Raw genomic sequence first — 25927 nt, 5'->3', positions numbered from 1 at the left:
AAATTTTAATGTTCAATTTTTTGCTACAAAGTCAAATTTTTGTCTAATTCACTTCAACAAATTTTTATTTGGAGTATAGCAGGCACTGTTCTAGGAGTAGGGTTCATGGCTATGAACAAAAGAGACAAGGACCTTATCCTTACCTTTCATCCTGTAATTCCTGTTTCTTCTGCTGTAATTCTTTACAAAGTTTGGTCTTTTCTTCACATTCTTCTTTAAGTTCCCTAACCTGTGTTTTATAGAGGGTCTAAATAGCAAAATATAATAGAAATATGTATCATCATCATCATCAGGAATATTATTTCTACATTCAAAAGCTATCCAGACAAAAAGTCCAGTTGAGCACATACAAATATGCTCATAAAACAGTAATGTTGAGCCCATGAGCAAATTAACAGTTTAATGAGCTTTTCTATTTTCTGGTAATCAACCAATTAACTATTAAAAATTCAGCTAATAATTTAGAAGTGTGATTTTCAACTGGATATCAAAGTGAAATTTCTCATTAAATAACACAGATTGATAGGATGAAGAGGCAAAAAAAAAAAATTACTAATTTAGACAAGAAAATTTTGTTGGCTTAAAATCAGTGAAACAGGTGACAGTTACTACTTCATATTTTAAAACTGATCTCAAAAAAGTACAAATGTTAAAATGACAATTTTCTTTCTTTCATTATGAAAATATATTCTTCCTCAAAAATCAATGTTTTTACTAATCAACTTCATAGGGTATGAGTATGTGCTTAGAACCATGTTTTTAGCAATGACAATGGATTTCTGTTAAATTATCTACAGTCTCTTGCCCAGGTGTTCCTTTTGTATGTGTGTGGTACAAAACATTCATCCAAAATTCTGTCTGGGGTTTGCTATAACAATCTATTCTAAAGACAATATCAGTCTCCTGGTTTTGCAGCAAAAATTTTTAAAAAATTCTACAAATACAACAATTTTCAAAGTAACACGTCTGGAACTTACTGAGAAATACTGCTCTGCTTCAAGCTGATCTTGGAGCTCTTTCATTTGCCCATCTGCATCTTGACGTTCTCTATGGGGACATTGAATCAAAGGTTTAAATAAGTTAGACACATATTAAGCCAGCAACTCTTAAAATGTGGTCTAGGAAACCCATGGGAGTACTGAGATCCTTTCAGAGAACTCATGAGGTAAAATTATTTTCATAATACTAAGAAACATTACTATTTTTAAAGCTTTACTTATTTCAGTGTATATGGGCTTTTCTTGAGGCTGTATGACATATGATGATTTCATCACTCCAACAGCTAATGAAATGTGTGCTTGTATGCTCGTGTGTTTTAAAATTTTCTCAGTTTCAATTTCTAACACAAAAAATAACATTAGATTTAACTCACATGAACAAAAACTCTTTGGGGTCCTCAATAATTTTTAAGAGTATAAAGGGATTCTGAGACCAAATAGTGCTATATTAAACCAATCACACTAAATTACATATTCTCAGGCATGCAATTGTGATCAGCCATTTATGCCAACCAAGTAGCAGAATTAAAAGAGCACTTGAAAATTGATTATCTTCGAATGAGTGAATAAATGACTGGGAAGGGGGCCTGCAAGGAAGTAAAGGGTATAGGTTTTTATATCTAAATGTAAATAGTAACTGCACAGATTTGAACACTTTGTAAAAATTACTGAGTTCTACACTTACCATTTGTTTACTTTTCTGTACATATTTTAATCTTCAATAAAGAAAAAAATTAAATAAAAAATAAATAAAATAAAAAATGAGCCTAACAATGCATTTAAGAGGTTGGGTTGAAATAAGTTAAAGTCTAGGCTTATTAACAAAATATATATATTACAGTTATTCCAAGTCAAAGCTAAGGGGAGAAAAAAAAAGTTGGAGAACAACACAATATATGATACAAAAAAACACACAAAAAAACAAAAAACACAAAATAAAATCTACAAAAAACTCAACCCTATAAATATGGTATACATGTACAGGTACAGGCACAGAAAAGGGTGTGGAAGGATTTTTCAAGTAACAGACTGTTAAGATATATTACCTCTGTAGAGATTAACTATGTCTGCATTCATAAAGGAGACCTTACATTGTTTTCTCTTTAATATAGTTCTGAATATTTTTTATAGTAAGAAAATATTTTACTACCACTTAGATATTTTTAAAATGTATACAGCTGGACTTCCCCAGCAGTCCAGTAGCTAAGACTCCACGCTCCCACTGCAGGAGACATGGGTTTGATCCCTGGTTGGGGAACTAAGATCCCACATGCTGCAGGGCCAAAAAAATAAAATAAAAATAAAAATGTAGATAGCAAGAAAAAACTCAGAGAGAGTAAATTATTTAATCACACCATCTTCAATTTAATATCACTTAGGACTTTCATCCTTATTTGTATTTAATATAATTTGGTCACTTTGTTTACTTACTTGGCCCTTTAACTTCTGGATAAAAGGGAAATTATTACTCAATGTCACTTAATTGTGTAAATTCTCTATTTTATTATTGATGAGTGTATTATTAAAGAATCATGATTTTTATTTCTCTGAGTGGAAAATGTGAAAGATACTAATTAATAACATATGAAAGAACAAGTTTTAAAAATTTAAAATCATCATCACCAGCTAAGCCCGCTTGCAGCAAACCCCAGTGTAATTTTAATATCATGATCTTCTTGAAGAGCTACCATTCATTATATGTAACTTTTAAAGCTCAACATTCATTAGGTATTTAAGAAAAAATATTTTTCAGAAAGTAACCACATAATATGCACATGGTTACAATTAGATAGTACAGACTAGCACAGAAAAAATTCTAAGTCTCCTATCCATATCGATCCATGGGCTAACCCTATTCCCCTAGAGAAAATCACGTTGTTTCATTTCTGTGTATTGTTCTTCTGGTGGTTACCGCCACATCTCAGCTTATTTCTTGACATACATTTTAATTACTTACCAATTCCCTGCTGCCAGATGTGAGACTTTAGCTCTTACCATCCCTTTCCTCTCTCCAACCCCTAATGTAGTTGTATCACTGGTCTAAGTGACATAATCAAACCTCCATTTCCTATTGCCATAAGAACATGTCTAAATGTGAGTCGTTTTTCATGTATCTTTGCTGGATCCTTTCAATCTAATGACTTCTTTTCCAGCTATAGGAAATTCTTTTCTATTATTTTTTTTAATAATTTCCTCCCCTGGGTTTCTCTGGAATTCTTTGGTGCTAGAACTCCTGGAACAGTCTGTCTGTGTCTTAGCTTTTCTCTCATATTTTCTAGTTATTCCTTCTTGTTCTATATTTTGTGAAATTTCTTTGATTTTTTTCTTCAAACCCTTCTAATAAGTTTACACTGGCAATAATTTTTCATCTTCAAGAGCTCCTTCCTATTCTGGCTGTCCTTTATTATGTCAGGTTCTTGTTTAATGGAAGTAGTATCTCCTAGAATCTTTGATCAGTACTAATTATTACCAGCAGGTTTTTAAAATTTGTGCTTTCTTTTTGTTAAGTTCTCTTCTATTCTTTGATACATGTTTCATCTGGTGGCACTTTTTCTTCTTCTTTATCATAGTCTTTCTCTTCATACTGCAGGATTTCCTCAAATGCTTAGTGATGAGTAACCAGGAGGCATCAGAAATTTTAACCTCTGGGTACAGGGGAGGGGTTTTCTAAATAGCAAACTTCAGTTTAAAATGAGAGGCTTAGGAAGTCAGTCATAAACAGGAAGACCACTAAATGCCAGAATGAGAAAGGCTTTCCTCTGAGCTGCTGACCCCATACTAGCTGTTCTAATTATCCACAGAGGGTATGCCCCATTTCTTCAGAGGGAATGCTCTGTAGGAACCCTAGTGGTGGCAATGCCTGACTACAGACATTTCTGCAAGGGGCAGTGGCAGAGTATGATCAGCTGATTGCTCCATTTACAACATCACATCTTACTCCAGCCCTCCAAGGTATTTGCTTTGAATAATGAAACATTTTTCTTCTTCACCTACATCCCACTTCATATATACTCCTGGCTGTTGCTTCTGCTGCTCTACTTCATTAGGCAGAAGGTTTCCACCCACCTGCCACTATCTCATTAAGTAATTTCCCATCCTCCAATCCACTGGAATGACATGATGTGGGTTTACACATTGAAAAAATTCCTCTACTAGAGTTTTACTGGAATCTTGGAAGGAAGAAAAGAAGTCTATGTTGGCCATTTTCAAGTGCAAGCCTACATAGCACTTCATATGTAAATTCTCATTGCATATATATATATATATATTTAACTTTGTATTCCAATTATTTATGTACTTGCCTTACCTCTTCCTAAGGAATAACTTCTGATAAAATGCTAGTAAGGTTAGGGGTAGGAAATACATCTGACTCATCTTTGAATCTCCCATAGTGGTTATCAGTGCCTTACACATGATAGATACGCATTCATTCATGCAACACTTATTGAGGATGTCTTATGTGCAAGAAATTAATCAAGGGTTGGAGATAGCAAAATATAAGTGTGTTTTTTTTCCTTTTGCCATTCAATGAATTTATACTCTGTTAGGTGATTAAGAGAGCAGATATGGGTATCTTTGGTGAGTAGGGGTTAGGAACTGAGGGATTAAGAAACAATAGATCCAAGTGCACTTATGAAGAAAATAATAGGCATATATACTAAGTATAATAAATTAGGTATAAACAAAGAGTAATTAGAACAGGAGAAGAAACACACTCTAGATATTTAACTAGCCTTTGTAGTCATATAAACATTGCTGTTAGAATAAATACTATGGAGAATAGCTGTGCAGTCAAATAGTTTTAAAGACTGTGTTCCCTAGAACTGAGGATCCACAGTTTAGGCTCTTGACCAAAGCCAGGCAAATGAGTTCCATCTCAGGACTTAGAGATCCAGAAAAGCCAAATCAGGGTCGCTCCACATAAATGAAGCTATAAGACATATCTCTAGAGTTTGTCCTTCTTGAAGGACCAAGTTTTCTGTTAAATAAAAAAATGAGAGGGAAGAATAAAGCTAACACACAGGGGAAAAAACAAAGAACAAAAAAATATTGGACAAAGATGCCTGGATCAAGTTTCTAATTCCAATTTTTAAAAGTTAAAATCTCGTGAAGTTTAAGAGTCTAGGTTTACCCAGGCAATAGATCAGCAAAAGGAACAAACTCGTTCTGACCATCCTTTCCTAGGAAATGTCAATATTTGAATATTTGACCATCTTTTCCTAAGTAGTGTCAATCTTACTAACCTGTCACAGGTATGTACAAAGCAGGCAATTAGCAAAAGTGATAGGAACAAAGTAATAGTCCTATAGTAGACATACTAGTAATAGTAACAGTAACAGTTGTAGTAATAATGGTCCCTACCATTTACTGTGTGCTAGATGCTGTAAATAAGTCATTGTTATCCTTTACAACAGTGGTCCCCAACCTTTTTGCCACCAGGAACTAGTTTTGTGGAAGACAATTTTTCCACGGACCAGGGTGGGGTGGGGGGGTGGTTCAGGCGGTAATGCCAGCGATGGGGGGGCGATGGGGAGCGGCAGACGGCTTGCTCCTGCCGCTCACCTCCTGCTGTGCGGCCCAGTTCCTAACAGGCTGCAGACTGGTACCAGTTTGTGGCCTGGGGGTTGGGGACCCTGCTTTACAAGATCCCTAACGAGGAAGCTATTATTGCCCCCCTTTTGTAGGTGTGACAAAAGGTTTAGAGAGGTTAAAATATTTTGCCCAAAGTTGATCAGCTAGTAAGTAGTGGAAATGGGATTCACACCTTGATCTGTCTGGCTCCAAAGCTTATTTTCTTTTCACTCTGCCTCCTATCAAATAACTGGAATCCAATATGACCTTTGGTCATGATTGGAAGAACTAATTATACTACTAATGACTGAATGGCATAAATTTTAACAGCATATTACTGTATACTTTAAAAGTATTTTACCAATGTTTTCTATTTTCTAAGTAAATTAAATATAGCACTAGAGTGTATCCTAAAAAATGATTTAAAAATTTATATGGTGTTTGCTTAACAGTCAAACATTTCCAAGTCCCAGAAACTAAAGAAACAAACAAAAAGCCTTATGCTTGAGGGGCAGTCCTGAGGAAAAATCCTAAGAGCATGGAGTACAAATCCCAGACATTCTCTTCTTCTTCAACACCAACACGCTATATATTATAGCATAAGGTGGCAGTAGTAAAAACTGTCAGGGAAGCAAATAAAATCTTTTTGTAGGACAACAGTGACACTTAACACATTACTTAAAACCGAGAGAAAGAGAAAATGTGGTCAAGAAAATAAAAGGGTCAAAAGAAAATCCCCAGATAAATCAAAATTAAGATAATTTACATGTGGATAGTTGGCATATTAATAAATTTTGTCTCAAACAATTAACTTACTTTCGAAGTTCAGCATTCTGTTTTTCCAAGCTCATTTTCATTTCTAGGAGATGATTATTCTCTTGTTTCAACTGCTTTTCTGACATTTTTAGTGTGTTAACTTGCTGTGTTTGCATCTTCAAGTCATTTTGTGTAAGGCAGCGCTTCTGAGTTTCCTGCTCTATTTTTAATGTCAAGTTTCTAACCTAAAAAATAGTGTTATTGGTATGTAAGTAAATTATTTTGACTTTCTTATCAATGAAGCTGGCAGTAAATATGATGATGTAAAACAGATTTTCCCCCTTAAAAAGTTAATTCACTTCAAAATAAAATATTTCTTGGATTTTCCATAATGACATATTTTTAAAATAAAATGTGGTCTTTAGAAATGTTTTAATCATGATTCATTTAGTATATCATCCAAATTCGGTAAAACTGAAAGATTATGGAATATTATTTTAGAAGAAAAAATTTTAAATTATAAAACCATCACTGAACCTTTATAAATAAACCTAATTTACTATTAATTCATTAAATAGTTTACTACTATTTATTAGTAAACTTCACACTTACATCCTCATTTAGCACATCTTTCTGTTTGAGGAGTTCGTTTATTTTCTGCTGTGACTGTTTGAGGTCACAGTCTAATATAGAGCATCTTTTCTCAGCTTCCAGCAACAAGTTCTCTACTTTCTGTTTTAAAGTTCTTTCCTCCAAGAGCTTTTTCTCCATTTCTATTGCCACAAAAATTGACATAATCATGAATCAAACAAAAGAAGCATATCAAATACATGACACAGTGCTAATAAAAATTACAGTAAATGATGCCGCCTTAATAATTTTTTAAATTTCCAATTTAATATTTTCATCTCTCTCAATTGAAATGTCAACAATTTCATGCTTGAAAATTAGGTGTTTCATTTGCAGGGTATAAAATTCTACCACACTCCACAATATTACATCCATTTTAATGAAAGCAAAATAATTCTGCCTTTACTTATGTTTCTAAAAGACATTTACATCGTTTTAAATGAATATGAATATATATATATATATTAAATGAATATAATAAAACAAATTAAAAGTTTGTTGCAAATCATTTAGAAAATATAGGAAAATAAAAAGAAATAAAGATTAACCAAAATGCTACTAAATCAGGATATTTTGTATATTTTCTCAATTTTCTCTACTGTTTTGGTTTTTTTCCTTTTAAAAAATATTGTGAACATTTTCTTAGGTCATTGAAAATTCTCCTGTGTGAGCACTTATCAAGTGCTTGCCATATGCCAGGCAGCATTTAAGTACTACACATATGTTAATGCAAAATCTTTGCAAAATCCCTATGAGTGTAGGTGCTATTATCACCATTCTAGAGATGAGGAAACTGAGCCTCAGAGAGGTTAATTAAGTTGGCTAGTCAAATAATTAGGAAGTGTCAGAACTAGGATTTAAACTCAGGAAGTTTGGTTCTAGAGTCCTGTCCTCTGCCAACTCTCTAAAACATAATTTTCATCCTCTGCATAGTAATATGCTAATATAGAAAGAGCCATTGAGGTCATAGGATCTACCTCTATAATGATTAGGATCTTGCTTAAAGTTTTTAGGCAAGAAGAGTAACACTGAGAAGCACAGGGTAGCAGAAAAATAAATCTTTATTTAAAAATATCCAGTGAACTTATATTCTATAAACTTGCAAGACTCTTGTAACACAAGCTGGTGAAATGTCAAACTAAGTATTATAAAAAGAGCATATCCCCCAAATCTGAATAGATGTATCCAGAGCTTCGCACTCTGTATGTCTGTCACTGTTGATAGCACTGAACTATTAATTTCTCTCTGATCTAGAAATATGGTTGAGTAATTCTGTGTTGGGGTCTTACTACCTTAGAACTGGCTGCTGTCTTCAAGGAAAAACATATATGTAAAGCTTTCCTAATACTTTAAAAAATATTTTTCAAAATCAGAGTTGAATACAGCATCAATTCCGTAAAATGCTGCGGAAAACCCTCTTATGAAAATGCGTACCTTTCATGGCTTCTGATTTAGCTTCTTCAATGGATTCATAAATCTTATTTTTATCTGCCAGCCGTGCTTTTGTAGCTTTATGTTCAGCCTCTTCTTGTTCTAAGCTCTGCTGTATAACTTTTAGTTGATATGTCATATCTATTTCCATGTTGTTCTTCTCCTATTAAAGATTTTAAATGGCAGCTATCAACAAAAAAGACTGGCTTGCAATTTCAAAAATGTACAGTCTTTTTTTTTTTACAGGCTTACTAATGACGTTCGCTCTGATCTTCAAACTTCTTGTAGAAGTAATCTATGCACTCTACCTGTTCACTTCCCTCTGTACCCATCTCCCACATCTCCACTCTACTGTTTTGAGATCTTCATTGAGATTGCTTGAGCTTAATAAAGTGACAAATGATATCTCAATATCAAATTCAACAGACATTTATAGTCTTTATTTCATTTGAACTCACTGTTGCCCTTGAAACTACTTCCTTGACATACCTGACACTGAACTCACTTGGCTCTCCCCATCCTGCTCTCTCATCTTTTCTGTTGCATGTGAAGTTTTCTCCCAGCTGCCCCTTAAATGTTGGGTGTTCTCTGGAGTAGTGTTCTTTAGCCATAATGCTTCTCCTCTTCCTATATTATTACTTCTCAAACTTTTAAAACATACCTAATGTTTCCCTTTGCTATATCTAAAAAAAAAAAAAGAAATCTCAGGATCCTCTACTATTCACCCTTATTTTCCACATAGGAGACTTGTTTTAAGTTGAGAATCTTTAATAGAAGTCAGTCTATTTTTAATATATCCTCAAAAGATTTTCTAATTCTTTGTTTTCTACAATTTATATCGTAAATATAGGTATTTCTTTTGTTTTTCAAGAATAAAAATGATTTTTTTCAAACTACACAATCCACCAACAGAGTAATTTACTCCTCTCTGAAAAACCAATGCTCTAAGCAATCTCTTTGCAGATGGGCTCTTCCAGTCACATGGTTTGAGTTACTTCTGTATCGATGACTCTCAAATATTTCTATCTGCTACTACCATAGCTTACTTCTTTGTAGACATCTTAATTTGGCTGTCTCATGGGCACCTCAACTTAGAACTAAAATGGATTTATCATTGTCTCCTCTAAAAAAGCTATTTTTCCTTTATTCTTTATTAATTAATGGTACCACTATAGATTTCGTCAGAAACTAGGAACCCAGAACTCGTTCTTAAGTACTATTCACATGCCATATCTAATCAATCACTAAGTGTTCCCAAATATTCCTCCTCCAAATAGTTCTCAGATTCATCCTTATTTTCTATCCTTTGAACTACTGTACTAGTTAAGTCTCCGTTATCTAGGTTACTGGAAAAGCCTCTGACTAATCTACCTACGTCATTGTGTCCTCCTCAAACCTAGTTTCCACATGGTACATAATGATCTATCTTAAATGTTCCTCTAATAAAATCATCCAACTTAAAAGCCCTTCAGTGGCTAGTCCATTACTTAGAGCAACTAAGTGTTGTTAATAGAGTATTCAACATCTTGCATGGCCTGGCTCATGCCTGGCTCTGCAGCCTCACTCAGGCCAGTGAATTCATCACACTTTAAACATTAGGTTTTCAGGCCAATTTTAGCCTGACGTCTATTTTTGTAAAATTTCATTAGATCATAGCCATGTCCATTCCTTTTGCTGCAGCAGAGACCATATGGCCTGCAAAGTCTAAAGTATTTACCGTCTTTCCCTTAAAAGATTAAAATTTGTTGACCCCTGCTCTTTACTCCAGAAATACTGAATGGTTAGCATTTAAATAAACTGACTATGACTTTTTAATTTTCTATCCTCTGTGCCTTTTGCCCATGCTGTCCTCCCCAACTTTACCTTGTCAACCAATCCTGCCCTGTCAGATTAGGGATTCATTCTGTGCACCCAATATACCCTGCCCGTACCTCTATCACTCTACTTACTACACTGCATTAGAATTATCTGTGTACTTTATGATTACTTTAGAAATTACCCATTAGACTGTGAGATTGTTAAGGGGAAGAACTGCATCCTGATATTTCTACCACATATGATACATTAAATACTTAAATGAATGAATAAATAAGTGAATGAAAATAAAATATTAACTGCACAGAGCCTAAAAATTATCCCTGGCTTATAGTACTTTTTGGTAAACTTCTAAATGAAAAGTCACGATAACTTTACGTCATTTTAAATACATATTGTAAGATGGGCTTCCCTGGTGGCACAGTGGTTAAGAATCCACCTGCTAATGCAGGGGACATGGGCTCGATCCCTGGTCTAGGAAGATCCCACATGCCGCGGAGGAACTAAGCCCACAAGCCAGAACTACTGAGCCTGCGCTCTAGAGCCCATGAGCCACAACTACTGAAGCCCGTGCGCCTAGAGCCTGTGCTTCACAACAAGAGAAGCCACTGCAATGAGAAGCCCACTCACTGCAATGAAGAGTAGCCTCCCGCACACAGCAACAAAGACCCAATGCAGCCAAAAATAAATAAAATAATTTTTTTAAAAAAAGATATATTGTAAGTCAAAATTTGCATTTACCCTGGATGCCCAGGAAGAAGCATCCTCATTATACACCCCTAGAGAGGCTCTCCCTTCATAAGCATCTACCATTTAAGGGCTGCTTGTGTAGTGTTATGGTAAGCCTTAAAGTACACATTCCTAATCTACATAACCAAGTGTGAATATAAGAAAGTACATGAGTGTTGGAAATATTTCAGTTACTAATTTTCCTTATTTTAAAATAAGTTTTTCAACCCCAAACTGTCTAGTCATTTACTTACACAAACGTAAAACTTAACATCTTTTACCTTTTCCAAATCAGTAAATCTCTCCTGTAGTTGTCTCTTCTCAATCTCTACTTTTGCTAATAAGATTTTGCCATTCTTTAAATCTTCTTCTAGGCCAGATATTCTACCTAAAATTGAAACATTTTTAAAAACAATAAACTCATATAGTATACATATTAAACTTAGAGTAAAAAATTTGGAATTCACCTCATTCCTTAAACTTGTTATTTATGAGCAGAACTTTTATAATTGTTGGTGTAGTGCTTTACAGTTAATTCGACTGGAATCCAATCTACCACCTTTAGAAGTGGTTTGTTTCTTAAAATACTTCATACTATTTGAAAGTAAATCTTTCACTCATAAAATTTTGTAACAATGTATTTCTAATATGCTAACCTTACATAACAGAGTAGTATATTCAGACATGTACTATTCTAGCACATTATCCATCATCTAAGGATATCATCCACAAAACATTAAGATGAACTCAAGTACAATATCTACTTTAATACCTTGTAAATCATTAATAATCTCTGATCCATGGGTTCGGTCCCTCCTTTCAGATTCTAGAACTGACTGAAGATTGATAAATTCCTTTTCAAGTTTTAACTTGGCAGTCTCCAGCAGGCAATTTTTATCTTGCAGATCTCTATTGTTAGATTCCAGCTGTTGAATCTGTTTTGAACTTTCTGCCTGGGTTTTCCTTAACCGGGCTGCAGTATCAGATTCTGTTCGCAGCAAAGCATTGGTTTCATCCAGCTGTTATTCCATTCAAAACCAAACAAAACAACAAACAAATAAACACAGGTATATATGATGAAAATACCTTCAATTTATTACCCCATTACAAACTATTTAAAATAAACAAAAACCTAAAAATATCTTCCTAATGATTTCCTTTTCATAACACTGCCAATTACAACAAATGTTAACAGATAGTCATAAATAAAATTCAATATCCTTATAAATTGGGATCAACCTACTTGTCTCTGGAGTTGATTCACTTTCTCAGTGGATATTTGAGAGTTCTGATTTCTTTTTTTCAAATCTTCAAGTTGATCTTTTAAACTGTTAACTGTGATAAAAAGCATTTTAGCAGTAAGCTTCAATACAACACACACATACACACAAACATTTTCTCTTAGTATTTAATATTCTACACCACAAACCATCATTCTCCAAATTTCGTTTCTTGTCTGCTTCTTGATCAGCTTTCCGCTGATATTCTGCATTTTTGTGCTGAAGAAGCGCCTTTTCTCTTTCTAATTGTCTTAATGCTGATTCCACATTTTTCCTTAAGGTAATCTGAAATAATGCTTGAAGTTATTATCAAAGGAAAGTATGTATAAAAATCAAACGAAAACAAAAAATATTTCAGTTACATCAAGCAAATAAAAAAGACCTTTAAAAAAGCTATTAACTGCCCTTTTGTTAAAACTACAATGTCTTCCATATTTTTTAAATAGCACACTCTTCTTAAATAATCAAGACCGTAAGCGTTTTGTTTACTATTGAAAGTCAAAATTCCTGTAACATTCCATCACCACTGAACCATCTTTACTTAATACAAACTATGGGTCTGAATAAAAAAAGAAACAATTGTCAATTTCTATTTTTAAGCCATGTAAGCAATATGAGTGCAATTTTCTTTTTACTTGAAATATCTACACATACTAAATTAACTCATTTGCAAAAACATAACAAAATGAAGCCTATTATCATGGTTACCCTATAATCTGAGAGTCCTGTCCACCAATACTACAAGGTAGATTTTACTATATAACAAGATATATATTAATATGGTACTAAAAGAACTCTGTACATAAGTCAGGCATCAAAACTTTTTATGAACAAAAATGTTAATAAAAGCACAGAGTGACTTTACCTCTTCTTCTAGCTCCTTTGCTACTTTCTCTAGGCGAGTATTAACAGATCTAAAGAATTTCAAAGACAACAGTAAATAATTCTCTCGTTTACAATAAAGACATTTACCATAAATTATAAAATTATCATATAATTACTTTGTAGCTCATCTTTTTTAGTAAAATGTTTAAACTTACATTTTAAAATATAACACTTAATTATCTACAAAACATACTTGCACTTCTGCTCTAGTTCCTCTTTGGCTTGTATCTCACTGCTAAGGTGTTCTTCTAATGTATATAGTTTTTTCTGAATCTGTCAGAAAGTAAGAAACTATAATTACAAAGTCTGATCATATTTAAAAGACAAGAGGCTTAGAGAAAACAATGATAACTTCTCTTTTCTTTCAACTTAATATAGGTACAGTTTTTGTACCTTCTTAATGTGATTTTTATTGACAGAGAGAAAAAATCCTCCATCTCTTGCTTTCTATTACAGTACATATGTATGTATGAACACACCACATAAACATAATAAAAAGCTCCAATCTTGGCAGAATTCTTCTATGACACCAAGTTTCTCATTCATTATGAACAAAGGATATCCTTTGATACCCTCCATCATTCTTTTGTAGATTATTTATTCGAAAATAGTCACCATTTGTGCTTATAAAGATAAAAGGTTTACATCTGAAACAAATATTTGGAATATTTGACTGAACACGCTGAAAAATGTATTACTTTTATTAAAAATAATAAAAGCTCTTCCCATTTTTCCAAAGAAGACATGCAGATAGCCAAGAGACCTATGAAAAGATGTTCAACATCACTAATTATTAGGGAAATGCAAATGAAAACCATAATGAGATATCACTTCACACCTGTCAGAATGGCTATCATCAAAAAGACAAAAATAACAAATATTGGAGAGCATGTGGAGAAAAGGGAACCCTGGGTGCAGTGGTGGTGGGGATGTAAATTGGTACAGCCACTATGGAGAACAGTATGGAGATTCTTCAAAAGATAAGGATATTGGGCTTCCCTGGTGGCGCAGTGGTTGGGAGTCTGCCTGCCGATGCAGGAGACGCGGGTTCGTGCCCCAGTCCGGGAGGATCCCACATACCACGGAGCGGCTGGGCCCGTGAGCCATGGCCGCTGAGCCTGTGCGTCCGGAGCCTGCGCTCCGCAACGGGAGAGACCACAACAGTGAGAAGCCCGCGTACCGCAAAAAAAAAAAAAAAAAAAAAGATAAGGATAGAACTACCATACAATCCAGCTGTTCCACTTCTGAGTATTTATCTGAAGAATATGAAAACACTAATTCAAAAAGATATATGCACCCAAGTTATGGAAACAACCTGAGTATCCACTGGTGGATGAATGAATAAAGAAGATGTGGTATATATACACAGTGGAAACTACTACTCAGCCGTTAAAAAAAAAAGTGAAATCTTGCAATTTGCAACATGGATAAAACCTTGAGGGTATTAGAAATAAGTCAGAAAGTGAAAGACAAAAACCATATGGTATCACTCATGGGGAAACAGACACACACACACACAGAAAAGGAAAGAAAATAAAACAAAACAAAGACAAACTCAAAGACAGGGAACAGACTGGTTATTACCAGAGGAAAAGGTGGTTAGGGCTGGATGAAATGAGTGAATGGGGTCAAGTGTATGGTGATGCATGATTACTAGACTTTTGATAATGATCACTTTGCAATGAATAGAGAAGAATCATAATGCTGTACAACTGAAACTTATGTAATGTTTCATACCAATTTTCCCTCAAAAAATGATATATAAAAGCTCTTCTTTATATCTTCCTACACTGTGCCAGGCACAATACTGTGAAAAGTTGTCAACAATAACTCTTTTGGATAAATGACAACTAATTAATCACAAGTCATCTTGCCATAAGGCCAGATATGTCGAGCTTTAAACAAACGAAAATTACAGAAAGTATTAAATAATTCATTTTGGGAGCCTTACTGCCTTTACAAAGGTTTTAACCTTTCAAGTTCCTTTTGTGTTTTAGGTACAGTGGCAGGCACTTTACAAATATTGTCTCATTAATCCTAACAAAACCCCTAAACAGATGGGTAGTATTATATCTATTCAATAAAGAAACTGAAATCCAAAAAAGGTGAACAGCTGGGCCAAGATAGCATAGCTAATAAGTGGCAGTGCCCCCAAAGATCCTGATCTATTAGATTGCATGGCCATTGTTCTTTCCACTATTCTTTCTAGTGATTAGGTTCTCTATGATTTCTTAAATATTTCATATACCTTAAGCAAAACTGTATACTTCCCTAGGAAGAAAATACAGGCTAATGATCTAGTCAAGTTTAACAGCTTTTGGCTGCTACTATATTAGTATAATTTGATCACACTAGTTATCACATGCTAATCAAAAGTTCTTGCTGCTACTTATATATCCTTAATAAATAAAAACAAGAAAATTACATAATATATATTTTAAACAACAGATCCATAGGAGCAATAATAAAAAGAATACTTGGTAGAAAAAAGGTTGAGAACTTCTCTCTTGGGTAGGTGTAGTACTCCAAATGCTAGGTGGAATATGAATGTAACAAAACATCGCTAGAGTGATGAGATTTTCCTGTTTTTCAACATATTTGACATCAACATACCTCTTGACTCTCCTATTTAAAACAAAACAAAAACATTAAAATGCTTGTTATGCTTTGTGAAATTCCTAAAACACAAATCATACCAAAATTACCCAACTAATTTTTTTAGCTTTTATAGGTTTTGAAGAGAAAAATGTTTAGCATCCTCATTTATGTGTATGTGTGTTCATGATTTAGCTTTGTATAGAGGTCACAAAATATTGTAACATTTTAATAAAATTATCCTTTATATGAATTCATTGCTAAATAGTCAATTTAAATTATCTACTGTTTCTATATCCTTATAGCTTATTATCTGTACTCTTCTATAGTACTAAGTTCATAAAATTTTCTAACTGGTAGAAAATACAGCTGTATGTAAACCTATTCTATCACTTTTGCTACTAAAACTAAGCCTAAAGCCATGTATAAGTCATCTTTTCACTAGCCATTGGATCTCACACAGTGATACTTGTCAAATAAATGAATTACTTCAATGTTATGCTGAACTGGATTGCAAGAAGGAATGCCACCTAAAAGTAGCATCAAGTGAACTTTAAAAATACAGGGATATTACTAAAATATTTGAACACATACAGAGTAGTAAAAATTTATACATACTTCGTTTTTCCTTGATTGTATTGAATCATTTTCTTTACAAGATGGAGAGTCACTTAATAACCTAGACGGAAAGGCAGAAAATAAATTCTTCTGCATGTCATTTTAACTCATTTTCTAATACCAAGTTATTCTCAGAATTAAATTCCAACCACAGATTCTCTTTCTTTTCACTTCAACATATTTAAAATGAAGTAATATTTTCCCCTCTAGAGATGTATATAACATTTTCAATCATTTAAAATGATAAATATTCCTTGCCTCTCACTCTTAAGTGGATGTTCTAGTCTTTAACATTGTTGAGACTGGAGTCACTAAATAGAACTACACTTTTCTCCCTATTCATCTCATTTTGAGTGCCTGTAACTATCTTATTCTTCTTTTCTAGAAATCTTCTAGAAAGAGACAGCTCTCCTCCTTTTCAAAAATAACATATCTTGATCTCCAGGTCTTAATACACAATTCATCACTTCTATTTAACTGTCAATTTCTCACTTAATTGGGTCCTTCCTCACTGCGTATAACATGCTTGGGTTTCTCCTGGCACTGATATCCTCAATTTAGTCAGCATTACAGTAGTTTTCAGAACACTATCCTTAGCAGGATGAACAATTCATCCTGGTTTGCCTGGGATTTTCCTGGTTTTAGCATGAAAGTCCCACACCACATCCCAGGAAACCCCTCAGTCCTGGGGAAACTGTAATGGTTGATCACCCCAACCATTACACACACAGAAATACCCAAAATTTCTCAAATATATGTTTCTCAAACATCTTTAACACTTCATTGAACTATTTAACAGTTTGCGGTGGCTCTTCACTGCCTGTCAAAGTCAAAAGTCCCTTAGCACAGCACACAACAATCATCTGTTGCATTATGCTTCCCCTAAACTCAAACTCCAGTCTATTTTCTAATTTTATACCCAATACTCACTCCAGGTGACCAATATGTATTGAGAGATCCTGTGCCCGGCTCTGCACTACATGGAGGGATTACAGGCAAGAAAATCAGAGTCCGTTTAAATCCTCCAAATGGTCATGATACAGTGATGTATATATATGTACCCTATGTTTGAACCCTACTGGACTATACTACTCTGCTCCCAAAGTATGCTTACATTCCAAACTTTTGCTTCCACTATTCACCTCCCCATTATACTCACCAAACCTCCTTACATCTCAGCCACTCAAAACCCTTTTTTAACTTTAGACTTGGCTAAGATGCTACCTCTTCCCTGAGGTCTTACCTGACTTTCCCCTACCCTCGTCCCAAAGAGATATGACTTTTATTTTTCTTCTGAACCATCTCATATCTTTTTGGTACCTTTCTTAAGGCAAATATCACATTCTACCCTTCATTATGACTATATAATTCTCCTATATCCCTTATTAGTTGACAAGCTCCTTCAAAAGCAGGTGTTTGGTCTTACTCTATATCCCCCAAAGAACACAGAACATTGCCTTTCATTCATTTGTAAATGAATATCATATAATATTCTATGAAAAAATTCAGTTTAAAACAAATTAACACTTTATCTTCTATAATTCAGTCTCGAAGTAAGACAACTCTTTATAGCTAGATGCTGAAAACAATAAAAATGTAACAAACAAATCACATACAAATTTTCTCTATAGTAGGTAAATCCTATAAAAGGCAGCTGATTTCCCACAAAAGCTTTAGGAATTGGGAAGGTTTCTACATCTCCTTTATCATCTTCAATGTCATCAAAATTGCTGCTGTCTATGTCACTGCTGAGTTCAGGTACCACAGGAGCTGCCGCTATTAAAAGAAAAGAAACAAATTATTTAATAATAATATATCCGATTTAAAATTATATAAACGACCCCTGTTTTGTTTTATATTAGTAATTATATATTATTAATAATATGTTATATAAATATTAACATATTACATATTGATATTTGATTCATTAACAATACTATGATTTACTATAGAATATTTTAGTAACAGATTTTGTTTTATCATTTCAAAGAATTGAAATTTTATGTGTTTTATTATTATATTACATTGGTTTTAAATATAGATAAATCAATCAAACAAGGAAAGCAGGATGACATTATTCTAGGTGTTAAAATTACAAGCAGCAATAACTTGCATATACATTCTTTAGTCTTTGGTTTTCTACATTCTTTAAGTAGAAATATTTCTTACTCTTCAAATGAATTAATGTTAAATATACATGAAGTTTAAATGAATTACTATGCTTACCCTAGTATTCACCAGAGTATGGTCTCCATAAGTAAGTAATTACTGATTTATTAATTCAAACATCTGAATTAAAGAATTGTATTTCCCCAATTCTGAAAATTACTGAGATCCATAAAACTTAGCTTGATAAATTAAGAAACCTATGTTTATCATAAAAGCACTGGGAAATAAAGACATATTAGTTTGCTAAGATACTGGGGTAATATTAATTTAGTTATAAATACTGCTTCAGAACAAATTGAAATGAAACCTCTCAATTTAAAAATTAGTTAGCATTAAGTGTACAGACATGCTTGTTAATTCAGAAGAGGAATCAATTTATGAGATTTAAAATGTGATGAAATGGAAATATTTAAATTTATTGACTTACTCTCTCTTATGTTATCCCAATTCCATTGATCATTCTTAAAGAAAGGATGTTGTTTGATTTCTTCTACCCCATTTCTTCCAAGTCGTACCTCCCTAAACAATGCAGTTAAAAATTGTATTATAAAGAGTAACATTATATAATTACAAAAATATTAACTCTTATCTCAACAAGGATCAAAATAAGGATCAGAAATGAGTTTAAGATATCTTCATTAAAAGCTTCAGCTTAAATGCTGCTCAAAAATGAGCTATCTAATTTTATAGTATATGATTGCTCTAGATAGTAAGTTCCATGGAAAGGGAAATATGTTTCCACCTGTTTTGTGTCAAATGAAAGTATGAGATGTTCAATGAAAAAAATCATCTGCGTGTGCCAAAACCACATGACCAACTTTAGGGGGTAAAATGGATGGAGATTTAACTTTTGGCATAGAAGAGTTTTTTAAAACCTTTCTAATAAATGTTATTTAAAAAAAATCCTCCTCCTTTTTTAAAAAGAACTCACATATTATGTTTGAAGCTATCCATGTTTACTCTGGATATATCTACATCTATATTAAATATAAACTGTTAAATATAAATATATATTACATTTATATTAAAATTATCATTCTGAATACAGAAAAATGTTACTAATAACTTCATTCTTTGACCTGTTGAGTCTTCAGTGAAGACTATATGGAAATTAAAAACATTTTTTATATGTCCCTGGAGCTATGTTTAATATAAACAAGGAAACCTGTAAAGTTTAGAAGGAAGTGCTCTTAGCCACACTGATGGCATTAAATTCTTTTCAAACTATCTTTTCTCCACCTATAATCATTCCTTAGATTGCAACCACACACTCCCATAAATTGCTAAGGCAAATATTTCATGAATGGTACTCCTTTCATTAGCATATGCTGTATCCCGTTTTATATTTTACCCTTTAGCACAAATTATGGTCATTCCCATCAACTCCATCTAGTCCTCAAATCAAACATTATTTTAAGTTTATCACCATGTATTATTCATTAATCATGTAATTAACAATCAAAGTTTTATTGTACAAATGATTGATAAACATATAAAAATGATTAAGCTGTTTAATGAGGAAAAATATAATTTTCTTGCTTTGTATGGAAAAGAAAGAATTCATAATACTTAGTTTGGCAAGAATGAGGGAAACAATTATTAATAATGGAAATATACCCTAATGTGACTTCTCTGGGGGTCAAATTTGTAACTCAAGTAGGTCAGTTTTAAAATGTAACTCCTAGAAGTCACCTTTAAGATTTTATCCTACAAAAAAGTATGCAAAGATAAATGTATAAGGACAGTCACTGCAGTACTGGTTGTAACAGCAGCTGGCTAACAGGCAATAATAAGGTGTGCTGAGGAATCACAGCATCTTAGGGCAGGAAATGTTCTTAGTTATCATCTAATCTGATCCCATCATTTTAAGGATGAGTAACATTATTTCCCCAACAAGTAAAATAATTTTCCTAAAATCATAAAGCTAGTGAGGTAAGTCTGGACTGAGGTGGAAGCACCCACTTATATGTGTTAGTCCTTTAATAAGGATGACTCCTATTACAAATATAACATGGGAAACCAGAAAATGGAATAGAGAGGGCAAGGAAGAAACTTCAAATAGCTTTCTAGCTTCTCAAGGCAGGTTTTCACAACAATGTTCATCTAGTTTGTTTCAAGAAATATAGAATTTCCAGGATGGACTTGCTCATATTCAAATGCAAATTAAAAAGGGTTGGGAAGGAGGCACTCCCAAATCAAACACAGATAGTTTTTAAGATGATTAACTTTTGAGTATTTATCTGCACAAAAACGTTCTCTTCTCAAAAGCTGTACAATCAACAGCAGTACTGCTTAATCACCTTAGAGGATAAAGTATGAAGAATACAGAAGTTTTATTTCTCTCAAATGCATTATTTTACCAAGTTTTATTTTTTTCCTTTTTAGACATGAGGGTTAAGATTAGAGTTAGATTACCATTAGGCTGCACATACAAAATGACAAGGGTAACCCAACACCAGGCTTAGCAGTAGGAAAAGGCTAAACCAGAATTAAATGCAATTTGGATAAAAAGACTGATTTTATATGTAAATAAGAGTTAGGTATGCTTTCATTTCTACAAATCCAAAAGTTAAAAGGATTCTCTATAAAGGAATTCAATGTATATTACCTATCTGTTAAGAAGGCACAGATGAGATTCTTCGCATGTTTAGAAATTTCTGCATCTTCAGGGAAACAAAGTGAGTTTTTATGATCCATAATTTTGCTATATGTTCCTACCAGTGAATCTGCATAAAATGGAGTATCCCCTAAAGTTCAAAGAAAAAAGAGTGTAACAGAGAATGCAAATTAAACATTTTTCACCTAATATTTAAATACGTTAAGTTTAAATTTGTCACATGCACGGAAGAACGAAAAGGTCTGTGGGCCAGGAATCTCAGTCAAAACAAACAGGCGCACACCAAGAATATATTTAAATTATAATCATACCAATGAACCATGAACTTTTAAGAGCAAAATAAAATCAATACTAACTGTAGAATTTGTTGGGTTTTTAAATACATAATGGGGACAAAAAAACCAATTTACTGGATAATTTAAAAGATTACTAGGTGGGATCAGATCAGTTAGTGCTTAAGCTAAATCAACCTTTTATGTTATACAATACAGTAGTCACTAGCTACAATTGGCACTTTAAAGTTAAATTAATTGCAATTAAATAGAATGAAAAATTCAGTTCCCTAGTCACACTAGCCATATTTCAAGTGCTCAATATGGCAGGTGCCTACCGTACTAAACAATGCAGACATAAACCACTTTCATCATGATAGACTGGACAGTGCAGCTCTAAGAGTTAGATCAGCCCTATTACTTTACACATGAGGAAGCCAGGCCCAGACAGGTGACATGTGATTTGCCTAAGATGACACACAGCTAGAGTTGAAAACGGCAGAAACAGCCCCCTAATACAGTGTTCCTGCTGACTGATGACTGTGATAAACAGGCATTGAAGCAACTGTAAAGACGGAAAATGTTCACGGCGTCATCTTGGCCAGTATTCATCTAAAGCCACAAGAGTTAAAGGTCCTGCCACTATGCCTCAACCACAAGTCACCTTAGTACAAATCAGACTTTCCCAAATCAGCGAAAAAGGAGTGTTCAGGTAGTTAGTTTTTGTTTTCCAAGGGTGTCAGAGGAGAGTTTTGAATTCAAGATTTTTATAGTGCAACTTTTAATTGCAGTAGACTCCTTTAAATCAAATCTAGTCAACCAACCTGATGAGCAAGCACCAGAGGAGGCTCAGAATACTGCAAATTAGTGCCACTCGAACGCGTTAAATTCAGCTCTCAGAGCTGAAAACAGCAGCAGGAATTTTTTTTTTTTTTTTTTTTTGTGGTACGCGGGCCTCTCACTGTTGTGGCCTCTCCCGTTGCGGAGCACAGGCTCCGGACGCGCAGGCTCAGAGGCCGTGGCTCACGGGCCCAGCCGCTCCGCGGCATGTGGGATCTTCCCGGACCGGGGCACAAACCCGCGTCCCCTGCCTCGGCAGGCGGACTGTCAACCACTGCACCACCAGGGAAGCCCGCAGCAGGAATTTAAATGGTCTCTTCAAACCCAGGTGACTTCCTCCAAAGTATATTATTTTTTAAACCCCTGGGAGAGTCTAGGCAAATGATGGAATATATTCTACTTTCAAAAGATTACAAGACACACCTAATGAATCATCAGATAGGGCCTAGAGGTGGGGAGAATATATAGCTACCTGAGAACATACAGTGTGTACAAAGAGACCCACTACAAAGACAAAGGCCCAAAACAAAGTAGGTCACAGAGGGACACGAGACTACGCATAGCAAGATCAGTGCTACACATACACATATGGTCATCAAGAGAAGGCACTTTAACCACAAAAAAGTTCCATGACTAATCGTTATTTAAATTTGTACTGATTTTTTTTAGCAATAAACATAGTTACTATACAGATTTTACAGATTTCCACTACTAATTTCTTTTAGTCATCTTATAGAAAATAAATTCCCCAACTTCTAAAACTATATTGTCAATTCTAAAGTCATTTCATATAATGCTATTAGCCTTAACACATTTGCCTCTTAAAGGAGAATTTTGCTACATCTCCCTCAACCTGAAACCAGGGGAATCAGCCACTGGCTTCCTTGGCCAGAAGATATTTTTGTGACCCTAGTACTTAGGAATAGGAAATCTTAAAAATGAAATCTATGATGTAAAGAAAAGTTTTGAAATACTTGAGCCTTTCAAATTTTGATCTGGTCAAAGTAAAAGAAATTATTTAATTTGCCTCTGAGTTTTCTGAGATTGAAATATTATTATAAAATATATTCATCTTGATAGTCAAATGGTCAATAACTATATTTATGATTTATTTGACTAGAATTACAAACCAAATATATATACAAGTAATAAATATAAGAAACACAGTGTACAAAAATTAATTATACAACAATTACATAATCTAAGAGTACTTTCAGTTCCTTATTATTATTAGAACTAATAACAGCCTTATAATTAAAATATTTACAACAAATACTCCTGATTAAGAAAATCTTAGAATGAAGGCCTATTGCAACTATAAACTTGCTTCTTGTTCTAATATTTTCTTAATACAAAAGGTCTATTGGAGGAATATTTCCTAGCAGTAGACTTTCAATTCCTTTCATATTCTACTCAATTACTGTGCCAGAATGAGGCTTGGTTTTAATTTTCCAATCGATAATCCGCCTTATCAGACACTACTAATTCAGTTTTCAGAAATACTACTTTTTCCCTAGAACACAAGCAATTCATTTTTTTATAGTCTCACATTCTTGACTTAAAACTATAGTGTTATGAGATGGGTTTTGAAAAAAGAACAATATACTTACCCACCAGCATCTCAAAAAGGAAAACACCCACAGACCACCAATCACATTCTCGCCCATAGTAACCATCACCCCCTTGTGATTTCAAGACCTCAGGTGATATATAATCAGGTGTTCCAACTGCTGTATCACAATGCACCATGCCTGTCTGGGTAAAGTGCAGAGAGAAAAAAAATGTGTATAAAATGTCTGTAAACACACAGACATAAGCGCAACTAATTCATTAATTATTACATATACAGTGACTACACATGGCTACCAAGAGACCTTCATTGCTGACATGGCTTTGGGAGGACAGGGGATAAATGCATTATGAAATGCATAAAAATATCTGGATTATGGGAGATCAGGGATAATTTTCCAACTCTAAAATACAGGAGGCTTCATCAATGAAAGAAGAAAAAGGTGGTTAACTCCATGGGAATTCCATGCAAATCAACATCTTTTGTTTCTTTTTCTTACACCACGAAGGAGTTACAAGAGAAGTACAAAATGTGGTCTTTAGGCACCTGACCCGGGGGAAAAGAAAAGAATCATTAGAGAAAGGAAACTTTGATATTTCCAAAGAAACTGCAGTAATGAAAATTACAAAGGCCCCAGTTTTGGAGGTTGTATTAAAAATGGTTCTTATTATACCAAGAAAAAAAATGGGGGGAAATAGATCAAATGTTTAAATCAAAAGATCTTTATAGTTTGAAAGCTATACCTCCAAGCTGCATGTTTAGAAATGTGGAGCTGTGGTATCAAGATATTTGGCAAAATGATTAAAAACACCTTTTTCTATGTTTAGTTTCAGTGGGTAGTAAGATAATCCCTATCTTATGTCTTTTTGATAAGGACAAGAACCACTGTAGATATTATCTACGTGTGTGTATTTTGCAGCATGTATGTGTGTGTGTATGTTTGTGTATATGCTGCAAGATTAAATCACGACAGTATATAGTAGTGTGCTCCTAAATAGTACCTGTTCACCTCCAGCTATGTACAAACATGCAAAGACTTTATAGATTAACTTAAATGTCCTTCATTTCCTTTACCTGCCTGGTTAAAAAGTGTGTCACCTACGTTCCTTATAAGGAAGCTATACAACTACCAAACTAAGTATTATGACCACCTTGGAAAAAGGAAGTTCAATGTATTTTATAAACATGATTTATATAAATGCTTTTATTTAAATGCAATAAAATGTATGTTAAACATGAGAGATTAATTTTAGAAGCAATCTTTTCTTTCCTCAAATCAGCAGAAATAACTCAATGATTTTATTTTCCCAAGTATTCAGCAATAGAGGTCATTTTAGTTTGAATATAAATTAATAAAATAAAAAATTTGGAAATAATTGAGCAAATTAAGATGGTAATACTCCGTAAGGGTTATTACTTAGGATAAAAAATGAAGATGACAGTGCCGACTACAAAAGGCAGGGTATAAAATTAATGTTTATCATTAACTATCCTACATTTTAGACTTCTACTGAAGGAAAAATTCATAGAGACTTACTAGGGTAAATAAAATCTCTTTATTTTACATGTATCCATATACATTAGACCTCAAAAATTGAATCTTGTGAGACTTAAGAGCTAAAACCTGGCCAGATACAAAAGTGCCACTAAAAGAAAAATCATTTAGCATTCAAAGGTTCAGAAGAAGGAGAGCAAAGGATAAGATACAAAAAAGAATTGGCAGACAAGTTATAGACTTCAGAGGAGAGAGGGTTGGTATGGTAGCTTAGACAGAAAAAAGAGCAAAAACAAAGGAACAAGCATGACTTTATATAAAACAGGTTCAAGAAATGCAATGAAGTCCAAATCAGCTAAATGTAAAGTTTCACACTGATGAAGCTGGGAAAGGTAAGATGGAGATCAGTTTGAATAACCAATTACCTGTAGAATAAATACTTTGGTAGGAGTAAAGACTTTTTACTAGGTAAACTGTGTTACTGGTGCTCTGTTTTTGAAAAATTAATATTCTAACCACCATCTTTGGCAACCACCTACTGAGAGTTAAAAATTTTTTAAATAAACATTTGGGAAAGATATTTAAAAACTATCTCATGGGGAAGTTCTCAAATTATATAAATATAAAATCTACATTTATGACAAATGTAGGAATT

The 25927-nt window shown here is 33.7% G+C and overlaps 1 protein-coding gene across 13 annotated transcripts in view; it reads right to left on the bottom strand.

The window, feature by feature from the left end:
* Window positions 1–25927, bottom strand: part of ROCK2 (Rho associated coiled-coil containing protein kinase 2) — a 136683-nt gene that overhangs the window by 22825 nt on the left and 87931 nt on the right. For all 13 annotated transcript variants that reach the window (XR_010835643.1, XM_067008110.1, XM_067008105.1 and 10 more), the window contains exons 6-21: window positions 23818–23962; window positions 21087–21225; window positions 18906–18997; window positions 17926–18085; window positions 16310–16370; window positions 13290–13369; window positions 13077–13125; window positions 12361–12496; window positions 12175–12266; window positions 11704–11950; window positions 11213–11319; window positions 8391–8550; window positions 6939–7099; window positions 6387–6571; window positions 978–1047; window positions 144–247 (exon numbers count right to left, since the gene is read on the bottom strand). Coding sequence is in view for 12 of the 13 variants with exons in the window: in XM_067008110.1 (XP_066864211.1) it covers window positions 144–247; window positions 978–1047; window positions 6387–6571; window positions 6939–7099; window positions 8391–8550; window positions 11213–11319; window positions 11704–11950; window positions 12175–12266; window positions 12361–12496; window positions 13077–13125; window positions 13290–13369; window positions 16310–16370; window positions 17926–18085; window positions 18906–18997; window positions 21087–21225; window positions 23818–23962 (1988 nt within the window). In the remaining variant the exon portion in view is untranslated. The remainder of the gene's footprint in view (window positions 1–143; window positions 248–977; window positions 1048–6386; window positions 6572–6938; window positions 7100–8390; window positions 8551–11212; window positions 11320–11703; window positions 11951–12174; window positions 12267–12360; window positions 12497–13076; window positions 13126–13289; window positions 13370–16309; window positions 16371–17925; window positions 18086–18905; window positions 18998–21086; window positions 21226–23817; window positions 23963–25927) is intronic.

Source organism: Kogia breviceps, chromosome 11 (genome assembly GCF_026419965.1).
Source record: "Kogia breviceps isolate mKogBre1 chromosome 11, mKogBre1 haplotype 1, whole genome shotgun sequence".
NCBI lineage: Eukaryota > Metazoa > Chordata > Mammalia > Artiodactyla > Physeteridae > Kogia > Kogia breviceps.
Note: the sequence above shows the minus strand (reverse complement) of the source record. Positions and strands in the feature narration are given on the sequence as shown.